Source organism: Hemiscyllium ocellatum, chromosome 10, assembly GCF_020745735.1.
Source record: "Hemiscyllium ocellatum isolate sHemOce1 chromosome 10, sHemOce1.pat.X.cur, whole genome shotgun sequence".
NCBI classification, from domain to species: Eukaryota; Metazoa; Chordata; class Chondrichthyes; order Orectolobiformes; family Hemiscylliidae; genus Hemiscyllium; species Hemiscyllium ocellatum.
In genome coordinates this window covers 81,138,374-81,155,443 of record NC_083410.1, presented here as the reverse complement: position 1 = coordinate 81,155,443, position 17,070 = coordinate 81,138,374, and the positions used below count along the sequence as shown (strand labels likewise).

The window sequence follows — 17,070 nt, the reverse complement described above, 5'->3', positions numbered from 1 at the left end:
CCTGTCTACCTGCAACTTCATTTTCAAGGAATATAGCCTGCACTCCAAGGTCCCTTTGTTTGGAAACACTACCCAGGATCTTACCATTAAGTATATCAATCCTGCCCTGATTTGCCCTATCAAAATGTAACACCTCACATTTATCTAACTTAATCTCCATTTGCCACTCATTGGGCCCATCTGATCAAGACTTAGACTTAGACTTAGACTTAGACTTACAGTGTGGAAACAGGCCCTTCGGCCCAACAAGTCCACACCGACCCGCCGAAGCGCAACCCACCCATACCCTTACATTTACCCCTTACCTAACACTACGGGCAATTTAGCATGGCCAATTCACCTGACCCGCACATCTTTGTGACTGTGGGAGGAAACCGGAGCACCCGGAGGAAACCCACGCAGACACGGGGAGAAAGTGCAAACTCCACACAGTCAGTCGCCTGAGTCGGGAATTGAACCCGGGTCTCTGGTGCTGTGAGGCAGCAGTGCTAACCACTGTGCCACCGTGCCGCCCAAGATCCCCTGGTACTCTGAGGCAGCCTTCTTCACTGTCTACTACACGACTAATTTTAGTGTCATCTGCAAATTTACTAACTCTGCTTCCTATGTTCACATTCACATCATTTACACAAATGGCAAAAAGCAGTGGACCCAGCGCCGTTCCCTGCAGTACACGGTTGGCACAGGCCTCCAGTCCAAAAAGCAAACCCCTGCTATCATCCTCTGTCTCCTACTTATTGTCCAATTTTGTATCCAAATAGCTAATTGTCCCTGAATTCCATGTGATCTGACCTTCTTAATCAATTTACTATGCAGAACCGCATTATTCCTGATGAAGGGCTTTTGCCCGAAACGTCGATTTCACTGCTCGTTGGATGCTGCCTGAACTGCTGTGCTCTTCCAGCACCACTGATCCAGAATCTGGTTTCCAGCATCTGCAGTCATTGTTTTTACCTATGCAGAACCTTGTCAAATGTCTTATTAAACTCCATATAGACAAGGTCCATCATTCTGCCTTCATCAATCTTCTATGCCAATTTTCAAAAATCCTAATCAAGTTTGTGAGACATGATTCCCCAAGAACAAAACTATGCTGACTGTTCCTAATCAGTCCTTGCCTTTCCAATATATGTAAATCCTGTCCCTCAGAATTCCATCCAACAACTTGCCCACCATTGATGTCAGGCTCAACATTCTTCAGTCTTCTGGCATCTCACCTGTGGCTATTGATAATACAAATATCTCAGCATGGGGCCTAGCAATCACTTTCCTAGCTTCCCAAAAAGTTTTAAGGTACACCTAATCTTGTCCTGGGAATTTATCTATCTTTATGCATTTTAAAACATCCAGCACCTCCTCCTCTGTCATATGGGCACTTTTTAAGATATTGCTATTTATTTCCCCAAGTTCTCTAGCTTCCATATCCTTGTCCACAGTAAACACTGATGTGAAATACTTGTTTACTATCTCCACCTTCTCCTGTGGTTCCACATGTAAATGGTCTTGCTAATCTTTAAGCAGCCCTATTCTCTCCCTAGTTACCCTTTTGTCCTTAATGCATTTTTGTCTTTAATGAATCCAAAAGAAACCTTTTGGATTCTCCTCAATCCTATTTGCCAAAGCTATCTCATGTCCCCTTTTTGCCCTCCTGATTTCTCTCAAGTATATTTGTACTGCCCTTGTACTTCTCTAGGGATTCACTCGATCACTGCTGCTTATATCTGACAAATGCTTCTTTCTTTTTCTTGACCAGAGCCTCAATTTCTTCAGTCATCCAGTCTTCCTTGTATCTACTAGCCTTGCCCTCCACCCTAACAGGGACATATTTTCCTGAACACTCCATCTCATTTTTGAAGGCTTCCCAATTTCCATCTGTCCCTACTGAATTAGAAAGTTTTCTAGTGTACCCTTAACAAATTCCTCTCTATCCAATCCCTTAACACTTAGTAGTTCTAGTCAATGTTTGTAAGTTAAACTACTTTACCATTACCACCCTATTATTCTTACAGATAACTGAGATCTCCCTGCAAATTTGCTCCTCAATTTCCTCCTGACCACTTTTTATATCCCCTATGAAGAATTCATCCTAATCTTAAGTATCCTCTAATCCTTGAAATCCAATGGACTGCAATGGTCTGTTTTTAAACCTTCTATGTTACTAATGTAGTAACATTAGTACTAGCTCCCATCGATAAGGTCCCTTATTGTGAGACTGCATCTTGTTTCTTTCCACATTTCTGCTGATGGCCATTGTGTGCCTTGTTATTTCCCATTTCTGGAAGGACCTCTACTCTGCAGTAATCTCCAACTCAGTGTCAGGCTGATTTTGAGATGGTAAGGTGGTGGCAGAGTAGGGCATTTCATCTGGAGATCTTCCACTCCGCCCATTCATTTACTACTTTATATTTTTTTCTCCCCCTCTCCTCCTTTCTGTCAGCCTCAAACACCCAGCCCTGGCCTCTGAAGCAGAGCCAATGATCACCAGAGATGCCAGTGGATGGAGCAGGGTCGCAGGGATGTCTGGGGCCTGGTACAGGTGCATGATGTCAGTGGCCCAGTATAAGCGTGGCGGCAGCCGGCAGACAGATCTCGTGGAGGGCCCCGTGTGTCAGTCTACTGCGGACAGCCTTTGGAGAGAGACTGTGATGTTTGTCTTTTTAACTTTCCTTTTATTTTCTGACCTATGGTCATACTATACATAGTTGCAATGTAACCTCTTTTCCTTCATTTATCTATTCTGTACTAAGGAATGTATCTAAGTACCCTTGTGCTTTAGATGTTGTTGTAAGTGGTGACTTATAAACTTCTCACTGTACTCATTTGAGTACGTGACAATAAAACTAATTCAATTCAATTTTTTTTCTGCGTGCCTTATTCCGTTATTTTTTCCCATACTTTGTTAGTGTTGCATGGAATTTTCCTCATTGCAAGCGAATAACTACATAAGACTTGAAATCCTTTGCCCACTGCAATATACTGCCACTGAGCTTTACTTCAGGGTTCCATTTCTGCCACTTCATTGAGTCTACTCATTGCTAGATAAAAACATAGAAAATAGGAACGGGGTATGCCATTGAACCCTTTAAGCCAGCTCTATAGTTCAGTATGATCATCGTTGATCATTCAACTCAGTACTCTGTTTCTACTTTTGCCCCATACTCTTTGATCCTTTTTGACTTATGAATTATATCTAACTCCTTCTTGAAACCATTAAATGTTTTAGCCTCAACCACTTTCTGTGCGAGAGAATCCTAGGCGGCTCAGCACTCTCTGGATGAAGAAACGTCTTCTCATTTCAGTTCTCAATGGCTTACCTTATATTCTTAAATAGTGAGCCCTGGTTTTGGACACTCTCATCTTCAGGAACATCCTTCCTGTGTTTATCCTGTCTTGTTAGAACTTTACAGGTTTCCGTGAGATTCCTTCTTTATTCTTCTAAACCCCTGTGATTTTAGTCCTAACTGATCCAATCTCTCTTCACAGGTCAGCCCTACCATCCTAAGAATCACTCCCTCCATAGCCAGAACTTCCTCAGATAAGGAGACTAAAGCTGCACACAATATTCTAGGTGTAGTCTGAAGAAGGCCTTGTACAACTGTAGAAAGGTAGCCTTTATCCTGTACTCAATTCCTCTTTCTATGGAGGCCAACATACCATTTCTCTTCTTCCTTGTCTACTCCATCTACAAGTTTACTTTCAGTGACTGGTGGACAAAGACATCCAGGTGTTATTGTACCTCCCAATCTGTCAGCATGCAGATAATAATCCGTCTTCCTGTTTTTGCTACCATAGTAGATAACTTCACATTTATCCACACTATACTTCATCTGCTATGGATTTGCCCACTTATTCAACTTCTCCAATTTGCTGATGTCATAGTTCACCCTCCCACCTAGCTTTTAGTTGTCTGCAAACTTGGAGATTACATTTAATTTCCTAATCAAAATAATCAATATAAATTGCAAATAGCTCTGGTCCAAGCACTGATCTCGACGGTTGCCCGTTGGTCACATGCATCAGTATGATTTGGAGAAGTTGGATGAGTCAGCAAATGCATGCCATTTATTCCTACTCTTTGCTTCCCACCTTCCAAGCTGTTCTCTATAATTTAAGTGGTAAATTAGAGTATTAATTGTACATGGTAATCTTTTAATGTAGGACCTTAAAAAAGCCTTATGGAAGTTCAAGGCAACGATATTCACTTATCCCCAATTAATTCTCCGATATTCATCCTCAAAAACTTCCAGTAAATTTGTCAAGCATGATTTTCCTTTTGTAAACAATGCTGACTCTATCCAATTCTGGCAGATTGGTTACAGAAGGTGAAAGATAATATGAAAATACATCTTTGCCATCTGAAAGACTTGGGTTTCAGTTCCATGTGATTTAATGTTGTCATGACATTAGGCGTTTAATTATGACTCAAGTCATCTATATGACTATAGATCCAAAGGTTTCAATCCCCAAAATATGATCCATCGCCTTGTCCTTCTGTGTTAACAGGAACCACATTGATCAAAAAGGTTTTCTTGTATACATTTCACAAATGCCTCTATTTTCTGCTTATCCTACTCCTATCTTGGAATAACTGAAACTCCCATTATCAATATTCTATTTTCTTGCAGCCTTCTGTAACCTGTTGCACATTTGCCCCTTTATCTCCTTACTTTTTCAATTCTAACAAAATAAATTGTCTTTAACCCTCCAACTGCATCATCCCACATCGGTACTATAATAACTGCTGACACTCCTTCACCCTTCTTTTTTTCCTTCTTTCAAAAACACCTCAAAAGCAGAAATGTTACCTTCCAAAAACATCCTATTCAAGCCTTGTTTCAATTATTACTTCTACACCATAATGATCTTAGTCTCAGGTTTGATATCTCAAACCTGTCATTCAAATACTCCTTATTCTTTTTGCCTATTTGCTAACGGCTTTTATTAACAGCAGGCAACATTTCATTCCCAATGTTTGAATTCATGTCTCTCTCTTTCTTTCTTTCCCATCCTTCATTATTGACTGAATTTCCATATCTTTGACAGCTTAATCCAGTCTTAGAACTAGCTCAAAATTCCATAGGAACTCCACACTCAGCTTCTTCACTCTAAAAGATGGTTCAAAGCACAAGGATAAGAACAATATAGGAACATAATTGAATTATATTGGATTAGTTTTATTGTCACGTGTACTCAAATGAGTACAGTGAAAAGATTACAAGTTGTCACTTATTCACTTATAGTGTCATCTTACATACAAAGGTACATAGGTCCAATTTTTTCAGTACGAGTTCTTAGGGAAAAAGAATAGAAAATAAAGACATAAAAATCCCAGCATTATAGATTGTAGAAATAAATTAGAAAATAGAGAAATGAAAAATTCAGAACAATTATCCTCTAACACTGCACGTAGCCTCCAGTCCATATTGGGCATTGACTCCAGACTGCACCAATCATTACCTTCAGGTTCTCGAGGTCCCGAGATCACTCTGGAAACATTTTGAGACGTAAGATCAAGGAGAAAATGCAGGCAATTCAGTCCTTTGAGCCTGATTTGCCATTTAATACAGCTACGTCTGATTTCATTTCAGCTTCAACTTTATTCACCTGCCTACTCCCCATAACCCTTCAACCCTTTAATAATTAAAAGTCTGCCGATCTTCTCTTTAAATTTATTTAGTGCTCCAGCATCCATGACACGTAGGGGTATAAATTCCTAGATTCATCATCCTTTGTGAGAAGTAATTTCCCCTCATCTCTGTGTTTTACTTCTGCTATCCCTTATTCTCTCATTCTAGACTGTCCCACAAGGAAACTTTCTTTCTGCAAGCACTTTGTGGATCCCTTTTATCAACTTATATAGCTCAGTTAGAGACATAGAGGTGCAATAATTAGAGGTATAATATTATTAATCAGTGTTATGAATGTCTATCTATTGAGTGGTTGACCATGAAATACAGTTCAACATAAGTAAAATCATAGTACACATAATACTATACAAAAAGAAAAGGACTTTCACTACCTTACAAACAGACACATGACAAGGCAAATAAATTCATGTATAACTAACTGACTTAATGGAATCACTGGCAAATTTGATTCAAAAGAGGATACAAAGAGTACACCTGAAGTAAATTCAAAGCAAGAATAGGTGCTGTGTGAAACTGCTAAAGATTATGTTCAGGGCTCAAGGTCACGAAATGTGTCTTCGCACAAAATAACTAAAACCATTGTTGAGAAAACATGTATTTATGCATTATGAGAATTGGAAATTGAAAGATCTGGACAATTCCTGGATTGCAAAGGACATACTACATAATTTCTTGGAAAAAATAATATCAATGAGAATTGTGGGGTTATTTGTTGTTTATGAAAATAAGCAAGTTACTTTGAAAAGCAGTGACTAGCAAAGCTTTTAAAAAGAGAGCTAAGACATCACTTTTATGCTCTTAATTGCAAGAGAAGCAGAGTGTGTTTCGAATAGGCCTTGTGCTGAATGTTGTCCAGCAACAGGCTCTGGACTGTACTGAGTCCTGAAAGTTTCAAATATTAGGATTCCTAACTGCTTCCTGGCTGAATTGAGAAAATTATTTTCAGATTGCCCTGTGACTAACATCAATCAGATTTTGTAGAGAAGCGAAACTATCAGTACTTCTGCACTTCATCTCAGCTCATCCTGTCCATACATGTGTTTTTGTTTGGGATAAAGAAGGATGTCTTTAATTCTACATAGTACTTTAGTAAATAACGTCATGTAAAAATACACTTTGCTTTAGTAAAAGTGCTAATTTGGGGTTGATTGAATAAACCTGGCAAAGTCTCTTTTATTCTGGATAACTAATAAAAAGAAACAAATTGACCATTTTGGTGACTAAGAAAGACAGACATTTGATTTGGCTCATACAGTATTGGGACTTGACTTCTAACACACTCTTCCCATCACCAGTGTAACACCAGGAGTATCCTTCAGATGGAGTAGTGGAAATACAAACTCCACAACCATGAAAAGGCAAAAAATGATGAATCAAGGAGGTTGCAGGTTTAAATGCAAGGATGAAAAGAATAGTCTTCAATATTTAGAGTTATGTCTATATTCAGTTGGGCAGTCTTTAAAAAAGTCAAAGATGATCTGTCAGGATGAGAAACTTATCAAAATGTGTTTTTGGTTGTGTATAATGCTTAAGTTTCTTTTTCCTCTGAATTGACTCCGTTGAAACTGAATTATTTTGTAGTCATTGTCAGCCAACAGATCCCACAATAGGGTACAACAATACACTATTGATTCATTCAGTCCCCAGACAGGTACAGAATCTTCTATTCAAGGAATTCTAAATTGTTGGCATACCTGAGTCCAGATTTCTGACACGGCAACAACACAGAGAATACTGGAGAAACTCAGCAAACCTTGCAGCATCCGTGGAGACAAATAGCGTTAATATTTCAAATCTGGTACGACTGTTCACTATCATTCTTCTTTGCTGGGAAGATTCATCAAATGTTGGGATGCCAGGTATATCAGAAGAGCTGGATTCATCCACAGCATTGCTTTTAAATACTACTGCATCTCTGGAGGTGACCCTGAGATGCATCAGGACACTAGGCAGAATTCGTACAACATTTGGTCAAATCAACCAGAAATTAAAGTCAAGGTTAATTAGATTAATTGATTCTGAGAGTAATCTGATGAAACTTCCACATTCTGTGCAAGGAGTCAAACACACTATACAACGACTAGGATGTCAATATATCAAATTTGTCTGAATTTATTAGGTGATGTTAATTAAGTACCATCTCTGCCGACTGCAGACAGTTGAGATACTAAATGAATATTTTGCATCAGTATTTACTGTGGGAAAGCATATGGAAGATATAGACTGTCAGGAAATAGATGGTGGCATCTTGCAAAATGTTCAGATTACAGAGGAGGAAGTGCTGGATGTCTTGAAACGGTTAAAAGTGGATAAATCCCCAGGACCTGATCAGATGTACCCGAGAACTCTGTGGGAAGCTAGAGAAGTGATTGCTGGACTTCTTGCTGAGATATTTGTATCATCGATAGTCACAGGTGAGGTGCCAGAAGACTGGAGGTTGGCAAATGTGGTGCCACTGTTTAAGAAGGGCGGTAAAGACAAGCCAGGGAACTATAGACCGGTGAGCCTGACCTCGGTGGTGGGCAAGTTATTGGAGGAAATCCTGAGGGACAGGGTGTACATGTATTTGGAAAGGCAAGGACTGATTCGGGATAGTCAACATGGCTTTGTGCGTGGGAAATCATGTCTCACAAACTTGATTGAGTTTTTTGAAGTAACAAAGATGATTGATGAGGGCAGAGCCCTCATATCACATCATATGATGTGATCTATATGGACATCAGTAAAGCGTTCGATAGGTTGCCCATGGGAGACTGATTAGCAAGCTTAGATCTCATGGAATACAGGGAGAACTAGCCATTTGGATACAGAACTGGCTCAAAGGTAGAAGACAGAAGGTGGTGGCGGAGGGTTGTTTTTCAGACTGGAGGCCTGTAACCAGTGGAGTGCCACAAGGATCGGTGCTGGGTTCTCTACTTTTTGTCATTTACATAAATGATTTGGATGCGAGCAGAAGAGGTACAGTTAGTAAGTTTGCAGATGACACCAAAATTGGAGGTGTAGTGGACAGCGAAGAGGGTTACCTCAGATTACAACAGGATCTTGACCAGATTGGCCAATGGGCTGAGAAGTGGCAGATGGAATTTAATTCAGATAAATGTGAGGTGCTGCATTTTGGGAAAGCAAATCTTAGCAGGACTTATGCACTTGATGGTAAAGTCCTAGGGAGTGTTGCTGAACAAAGACTTTGGAGTGCAGGTTCATGGCTCCTTGAAAGTGGAGTTGCAGGTGGATAGGATAGCGAAGGTGGCGTTTGGTATGCTTTCCTTTATTAGTCAGAGTATTGAGTACAGGAGTTGGGAGGTCATGTTGCGGCTGTACAGGACATTGGTCACTGTTGGAATATTGTGTGCAATTCTGGTCTCCTTCCTATTGGAAAGATGTTGTGAAACTTGAAAGGGTTCAAAAAAGATTTAGAAGGATGTTGCCAGGCTTGGAGGATCTGAGCAGGCTGGGGCTGTTTTCTCTGGAGCGTCAGAGGCTGAGGGGTGACCTTATAGAGGTTTACAAAATTCTGAATAAATAGACAAAATATTTTCCCTGGGGTCGGGGAGTCCAGAACTAGAGGGCATAGGTTTAGGATGAGAGGGGAAAGATATAAAAGAGACCTACGGGGCAACTTTTTTATGCAGAGGGTGGTATGTGTATGGAATGAGCTGCCAGAGGAAGTGGAGGAGGCTGGTACAATTGCAACATTTACGAGGCATTTGGATGGGTATATGAATAGGAAGGCTTTGGAGGGATATGGGTCGGGTGCTGGCAGGTGGGATTAGATTGGGTTGGGATATCTGGTCGGCATGGACGGGTTAGGCCAAAGGGTCTGTTTCCATGCTGTACATCTCTATGACTCTATGACTCTAAATGCAGGTTAAGAACAAAAGGCATGCTTACAGTCTATGAAACTGATTCCTAATGCTGTGAAGGAATTGATTTCAAATTCAATTCCACTTAGTATAGCCGCACAAGTTTTGATATGAATTTAACTGTTAGCACATAGGTAGAAATTCATGAATGTTTCAAATAGCCATGTGCACATTCACTTATAAATAGCTTTAGATGTGTCAAAGTGAAGTGATTTCATTCATCTGAGTCAAAAGGTGGTGAGTTGAAAGCCCATTTCACAACAGGACTCAGTGCAGTGTAACTTTAATTACTGACATTAATTACAGTATGCAAATTGCTTATTACAGTAAATACAGGTCATTCAGCTGTAATGCGTGTTTTGTTAATGCAAATTTGTTATCATGTGATTGACGGATTCGGGGACATTATTTCTATAGAGTGAACTTTTAAAGCATGTACTGGTTATAAAGCGATTTCGGCCCCATTAGTCTAAATGGCACTGCTATTACGCAATTTTTGTATAACACGGGATTGTATGAGAACAGAACCGACTGGCGTTATAGCAGAACTGACTGTGGTGCCAAAGCAGAGTTTAAACAGACAAGAAAATTGGCTCCCAACCCCATTAAAAGATACTACGATTGAAAGATGTGGATTTTAAGTACTGCCATAGAAGCAGGAGAGAAAAATGAAACAACAGAGACTTTGGGAGGGAGATCCAGCACTTAGAGCATAGCAAACTCTCATGATTGCAATTTGGACACTGATGTTTTAACAACTTTGTATCATTAGCAAGAGATGACATGCTAATATTGCATGCTGCTAACTTAATAACATAATTGGAATTAATGTTTCTAACTAAAATTAAAACATACCTCAGTCACAATACTGGAAATGGAGCCATTTTCAAAAATCCACCCGTCCTGGCATGTTGTGAGTGGCAAATCTTGGGATCCGTTCTGAATAAGTAGCAGTGGATTTTCACAGCTGCCTGAAGAGGCGTTCCAGTCAACATTGTATTTCTCGCACTGACTGTATGAGGAGCTGCCCGATTGCCCCACAGGTAACGTATAATTCTTCTCCTGTTCCAGAGACCAGTTGCATTTATCTCTCAGCTCAGTCACCCCAGGGCTCCTGCACCAATGGTCAGGAGTAACTGCTAAAAAAACAAATCCAACATAGAGATAGGCGAACGCCGCTGAGGTCAGGCATACAAAAAATAATGTGATCTTCTGATATAATCCAAATCCTCCTACTTCTTCCAAAACATCATCAAAAGTCAACATTATGATGTATCTGTTCAACAATAAGTGAAAAAAGTAAATTGACAGTGACAGAATGTCCTCCGTGCACAAGACCTGCAGTAGTGTATCCCAACAAATCAATGTGAAATCTTGGTCTACCAATCAACTGTGTAAACTGAAGAGTTAGCCAATTTAGTAAATGAATGAACAAATGAAACGTGACGCTGAATTATTCAGAGCAATTACAAACTACTATTGGTAACCACTTTTCAAAACTTCAAGTTTAATACACAACTCAAAGCCCTATGCTTTAATGATTTTTTTCAAAAAATGTATTATTTTTGAGCTTCCCACACATCATCAGTTAATGAGATTCAAAGCAACTTGTGGAAATATTGTAAGTAATTTCAACATGTGTACTGATTAGTGAAAAACATGATTTTTTTTGCATCTGAAAGCTCCTTACCTCTCTGAAGAAAAAAGTTGAAGTAAAAAGTATATTACACATTCCCACAGACCCACTTTCCACCACATTGTGATTGAGAGAAGGTGAGGACTGCAGATGCTGGATGATGGGCTTATGCCCAAATGTCGACTGTCCGGCTCTTTGGGTGCTGCTTGACCTGCTGTGCTTTCCCAGTGCCACACTTTTCACTTTCCACTACATTGCATTGGGTTTGCTGTGCTATTGGAGGTAATAAGACAAAATAATTTGATTTTATCATAGAACCCAAATAACTTTGAATAGAATGTCACTCACCTATCATATTTATGACTGTTTTACAAACACCTTCATGTTTACTGAGAAAATGCATACAGAAATAAGAGAAAATGTAGCAGCACCAACAAAACAAAAGCTGTTTAGCTGATGCAAAAAAAAGGGTAATAGTATGTGATTGTGAATGTAAATTATTATTCTGCTTCTCAATAGATATAATTTTATCAAAAATCAGCCAAGAGTCAGTTTTGACAAGTTTCATGAAGAATTTCTCTCCATGAGGCCTGGTGAATTTCCTCATGCTATCCTCATACCTAGGCATCATGCCTCTATGGCACCTGCTCATTCTAATCTCCCACTCATTGTAGGTGGAAGTATTCACCACAGCCTTTGAGCTTGCACTATCTTTAAAACCCACAGTGCCCCAATTCAAGCATTGGTAGTCTGAAGCTGCCCTTAACCTTGAAAATAATCGGAGGTCAACCAGAAATAAATGCTTCACAGTGCAAAAGGTGGCATGGATGACACCTCATTATATATTATATCAGAGTGCTAGTACAACTGTTGTTAATTAAGAAACAAGCCACACAGCTTACCCATTCTTAGTCTCATTACATCTTACTTCATGTAGCCCAACATTTTCTCATCATTCAATGTCAGACCATTATATACAGGAAGGAGGAATAAAAGTTATTAAGGATATAGGCAAAAAGACAGCTTCGAGGGTATTTGGTACAGAACTCTAAGATGTGGTGATGATCACACATCTGTATATTTGTATATTGAACAAATGGAATCCTTTTCCATTGAAGACGTCTGCCAAAGTGGCTCTCTCAACGTCTATTGCCCTTGCACCTGGAAGAAATCAACATTGTCAACAAAGTCTACAACTCCAGTTGTAGCTCTAATCTCTAATACCCCCACATGAGAATTGGAAAAGTCGTACAAAATCCTGGTTAGACCTCACTTGGAGTACAATGAGCAGATCTGGCCACTATACCTTAGGAAAGATATATTGACCTTGGAGTGAGTACATTGTAGGTTTATAAGAGTGACACCTGGAATTTAAGGGTTATGAGGAGTGATTATAGAAATTAGGCCTGTTTGCTCCAGAATTTAGAAGATTAGGAGGTGATCTGAGCAAAGTCTTCAAGATATTAATAAGAAAAGAAAGATAAACCACTTCCATTGACTGGAGGTTCTTTAACTAGGGAATATTGTGATGCCATATCAGTTGTTAGTTAATTTGAGATAGATAATTCTTTGTTAACAAAGTTATCACGGGATATGGACAAACAGCAGACATATGGAGTTAGGCCACAGATCAGCCATGAACTCATTGAATGACTTACTGCTGTTCCTGTGTTTCTACATAACCTCATCACTAAGAAACAAGATGATGTGGTGTAATCAGGAACAAATTTCATTGGTAACATCCTTGATATATTTGTGGGTTGAGGATTGTGAGATCTCACACAGGTCCTAGGTGACTTCCTGGAAACATTGCGTGAACATTTAGCGTATCTGTCACCTTGAAGGGATAGCAAGCTGCCCATTCCTTCATGTCACTTGTCCCCCTCCAGCAGTTGGCACAGTTCTGTGTCAGTGCCCTGGGATATCCTTAGTATGTGGTGATGTAGCATCTCACTCAACTGGAGGAAATGGCATTGAGAAAAATAGACTCTGGGACTCTTGAACCTTTTACACATTGTGAAGGGACCTTCAGCTGAGACCTCTTCACATGGAGCCTGTTTGGCATTTACTGGAAGTTATTGCTAGTCTTGGGATTGCTGGTGCATCAGTTTCTCCACCTCCATGGGTCTTCACAATAGCAACAGTGATGATATCTCCTGCAGGGTCTAGATCCATTGGTCACATTTCTAATTAACACGTGTGGGCAATATAAGAAACAGAATAATTCCTTAGTAATGTAAGCATCACTCACAAATGACAATTTAGCTTAGTCATTCATATAGTGGGATATGGAGGACTCTAACATGGAAGACCATGGAATGCCTCTAAATAGATCTTTGACAAAAGTTCTTTATACCAATGAAAGCAGCATCTGTCGTAAAGAGACAGTAGGAGATTTCAAGTGTTGTATAAGTGCGGAGACTTATGGTATCATTGCACATAAGAGCAATGTCACTTATGAATGCTTACAATTCATAAGGAAGTCAGTACTGTGGCCCTGTGCAGCCTCTGCGATCCTGTAGTATTGAGCTTTGTGGCCTGCAAATGCCACTGTTAAGGTCACCTGTGATTATTTTTGTTTTATAGAGATGACCACTTTTAATCAGCAGTGACCAGTGCCATGATCAAGATTGCTTGTGACAAGGATTTGTATTCTATGCAATTAGAAACTGCATGCATTTCACATGCACGTGCAATGATTACAGACTCTTCAATCTCTACTGTGAAAATGTTGACTAATACACTTACCCTTGAAGTGTCTCACATCATTCACTTGTTGAGGTTCACCCTTCACCTTTATTACCCCCTCTATATTCCTGCATGCTGCCTCCAATTCCCTACCTCCCTGTCACAGCAGTGATCTTTGATAGCCATTTGATCTTTATTTCACTGACCCTCAGGAAAGACTATGACTCACCTCTCTAACTGACTTCAAAGAAAAAAATTAATTCTGCCTACTTCAGGTGTGGTCCCAGTCATTTTCTATTTCCAGTGTACGTTTATAAGTCGAATAATATGGAAGGAAATGCAAGGTCATGGACGACTCAGTTAGACACAAGCTCAGCTTGTTATTTAAGGTGCCCTCCCCAAATCTCCATATTCAGTTCTTCCTGGCACTCTGTCGAATCCATCAGTACTGAGATTCCAAACATTCCTGCTCACCACTTTGATCTGCATGAGCACTAAGAAATCAAGATGCAGCCAGATCCATATCCAGCCTGAATTCAGTGCTTGTCCCATGGCACGTTTAGAGCATACCGGCCCCTTTAACTGGAATGATATTGCAGGAACAAAGTGCATTCCATAACACAGAACCGTGTTGCAAGTGTATCAGAAATATGCCAAATAGGTGCAGTGAGGCTGGTATGTGTCCAATGGACAAGAGGTATCAGCAATTGCTGCCTCTGGAGCAAGGCCTGAGATGTTGGTGACTAGTGTCGAAAATAGTGACTCAGCAGAGCAAGGGACAAGCTGGAGGTGCCAAGCAACCACTTTGACTTTTATATTCAGAAATGTCACTGTCTAGATTCTCGCTAACAGGCAGAAGAATGACGAACTGCATAAAAAATTAGGTCTGATAGTACTGAGATGTTAATGCATGAAAATAGATCTCTCAGTGTTCACTGCTGAGAGTCGCATCTTGCCATTCACCACCTGGTGGTAAAATGGGACTTTTTGCTGTCGGTGTAAAAAAGCTCCTCACTAGCTAGGTCATGATTTTCTCAACCATCTTGCCAATACCGTTGTTCATTACCTGGAAAGATGCTGTCCTATTTGTCTGCGGCCTTTTATTACAGTTATCTAATACATTCTCTATAATCCAAATAGTGGCACTGCATTCACTTAGGCTCATGCTTATCTCTGCAAAGACTTCTTTATGTACAGGAGCTCTGATCATTGGTGTCTCCCTGCGAATCTATTCTCAACTCCATCCTGTTTCTTATTTGCAACACGTGAAATTGTAACATTAGTTTCCATATGTACATTAATGACACCCAACTTCAGCCCTGCTGCTCTCAACCCTTCTACTAATTCTATGTTGTCTGAACTGCTCATCTGATGTTGAAGACGATATAAGCAGAGTTGTCCTTCAATAAAATATTGAGAATTCAAAACTATTGTCTTTGGTTACCACTGTAAACTCTATTTCCTAGCCACCGATTTCCATACCTCACTTTGTCAACAATTTAAGATTGATAGCAGTTCACAACATTGCTGTCATATTTCATCTGAGTTGAGCTTTCAAATACACTTCCATGGAATCATAAAATTGTCTATCTCCATGTCTGAATCAGATGACTTTCAGCAGCAGATGAGCAGAGGCAGGAACATTCAGTCATGCCTCTGTAAATCTAAACTTCGCAATTCTAAGGCATGCCTGGCCAGGCTCCCATCTTCCACTCCCTGTAAACCAAACTCATCCAAAACACTGTTGCCCATGTTCTCTTACACAAAGTTCCATTCCCCCATTATCGCTGTGCCATGTGACATGCCAGCTCCTGTTGAGCAGTGTCTTAATTTTAACATCTTCATCCCTTGGTTTTTAATTTCCTGCATGACTTCATCCTTTTCTCCATTCCAAAAACTTCTAGCTTAACTTCCTAGATGTGTTAGCCATAATCACTAGATCATACTCAAGATCCCTTGTATTACAATTAAATTGCTTCAGTTTTATTGAGGTTAGACTCATAGGACGGACTGAAAATCTGCAATGGTATTTTCTGCCCTTGTCTAATGAGGGATGTAAAAGATTAGTTCACTACCATGCTTAACCACAAGGGGGTGAGAAATCAACAAGATGCTGTGCAAGTCACTCTGCTATTTTTTTCAGATTCCCTACAGTGTGGAAATATGCCCTCCAGTCCAACCAGTCCACACTGGCCCTCCGAAAAGTAACGCACCCAGGCCCATTTCCCTCTGACTAATAACATTATTTCCTCAACACAAATTCTCTGTAACACGATTGATGAATTGGGGAGGCTATTTGTAAAGCATGAACTTTTAAGTCACCAGCACTTGAAGTGTTGTTTCTAAAGCATGATTTTTCTATAATGCGGGTTGCTATTACGTTACCATTGTGTGATGGAAGAGCTGACTGTACCTTAAAGAACCAAGCAACATCTTTTTAAAGTAGCATGCATGCAATTATGCTACTTTATGGTAAGAGGGTTGCTGTATTACAGAAGGATAATGGGATGAATTTTGGCAAGGATTCCAAAAGGTCTCTGATAGCTCAAGGAACAATATCACATTGGCTTGGCTTCCAGAAGTAATGTAATGTAATGTCTCCAGGGAGACTACAATTACCATTACTAGAGAAAGCTAAAGCTGACATTGACAGTATGCTGCACAGTGGAGTGATATCACTTTTGTCACAATGCAAACTATGTAATGTGTAACAGTTCCCAAGCCAAATGGAGAACTCAAGCTATATCGAAATCTTATATTATCGACAAAAGTAGTCCAGTAAGAAGTCTATTGTCCTCAGTGATGATAATCTGGCAGGAGTCACTAATAGCATAATCTTCACAAAATTAGATGCTAACAGATTTTGGCAAATACCCTCGGACAATGTTGTTAACCACCTTCTTAACACCATTTGGGTGATTTTGCTTTAATCCCTTTGATATATCACTAGCACCAAATATATTTCAACATGAAACATCTCAGACCTTAGAAGTGAAAAAGGAGTAATTTGTCTTTTGATGTCATTCTTACAGATGCCATAACAAGAGCATGGTCACTATTTCTTTTGCTATTACAGAAAACAAGTCTCACATTAAATGAGAAGTGCAACTTATGAAGACTGGGAATAAATTATAGGAGCTCTCCCTTAGGCTAAAACAAAAGCAATAATAAAGAGTATCAATGACATTCTGCAATTCCTAGGAATTGTCAATTCACTGGGAAATGAATTCTAAAT

The 17,070-nt window shown here is 39.8% G+C and overlaps 1 protein-coding gene across 2 annotated transcripts in view; it reads right to left on the bottom strand.

Annotated features, from left to right (window-relative positions):
* LOC132819476 (solute carrier family 22 member 2-like) overlaps window positions 1–10,777 on the bottom strand; it is a 44,885-nt gene extending 34,108 nt beyond the window's left edge. For both annotated transcript variants that reach the window (XM_060831006.1, XM_060831005.1), the window contains exon 1: window positions 10,367–10,777. In XM_060831006.1, the coding sequence (XP_060686989.1) occupies window positions 10,367–10,777 (411 nt within the window). The remainder of the gene's footprint in view (window positions 1–10,366) is intronic.
* Window positions 10,778–17,070: the final 6,293 nt, after the last annotated feature.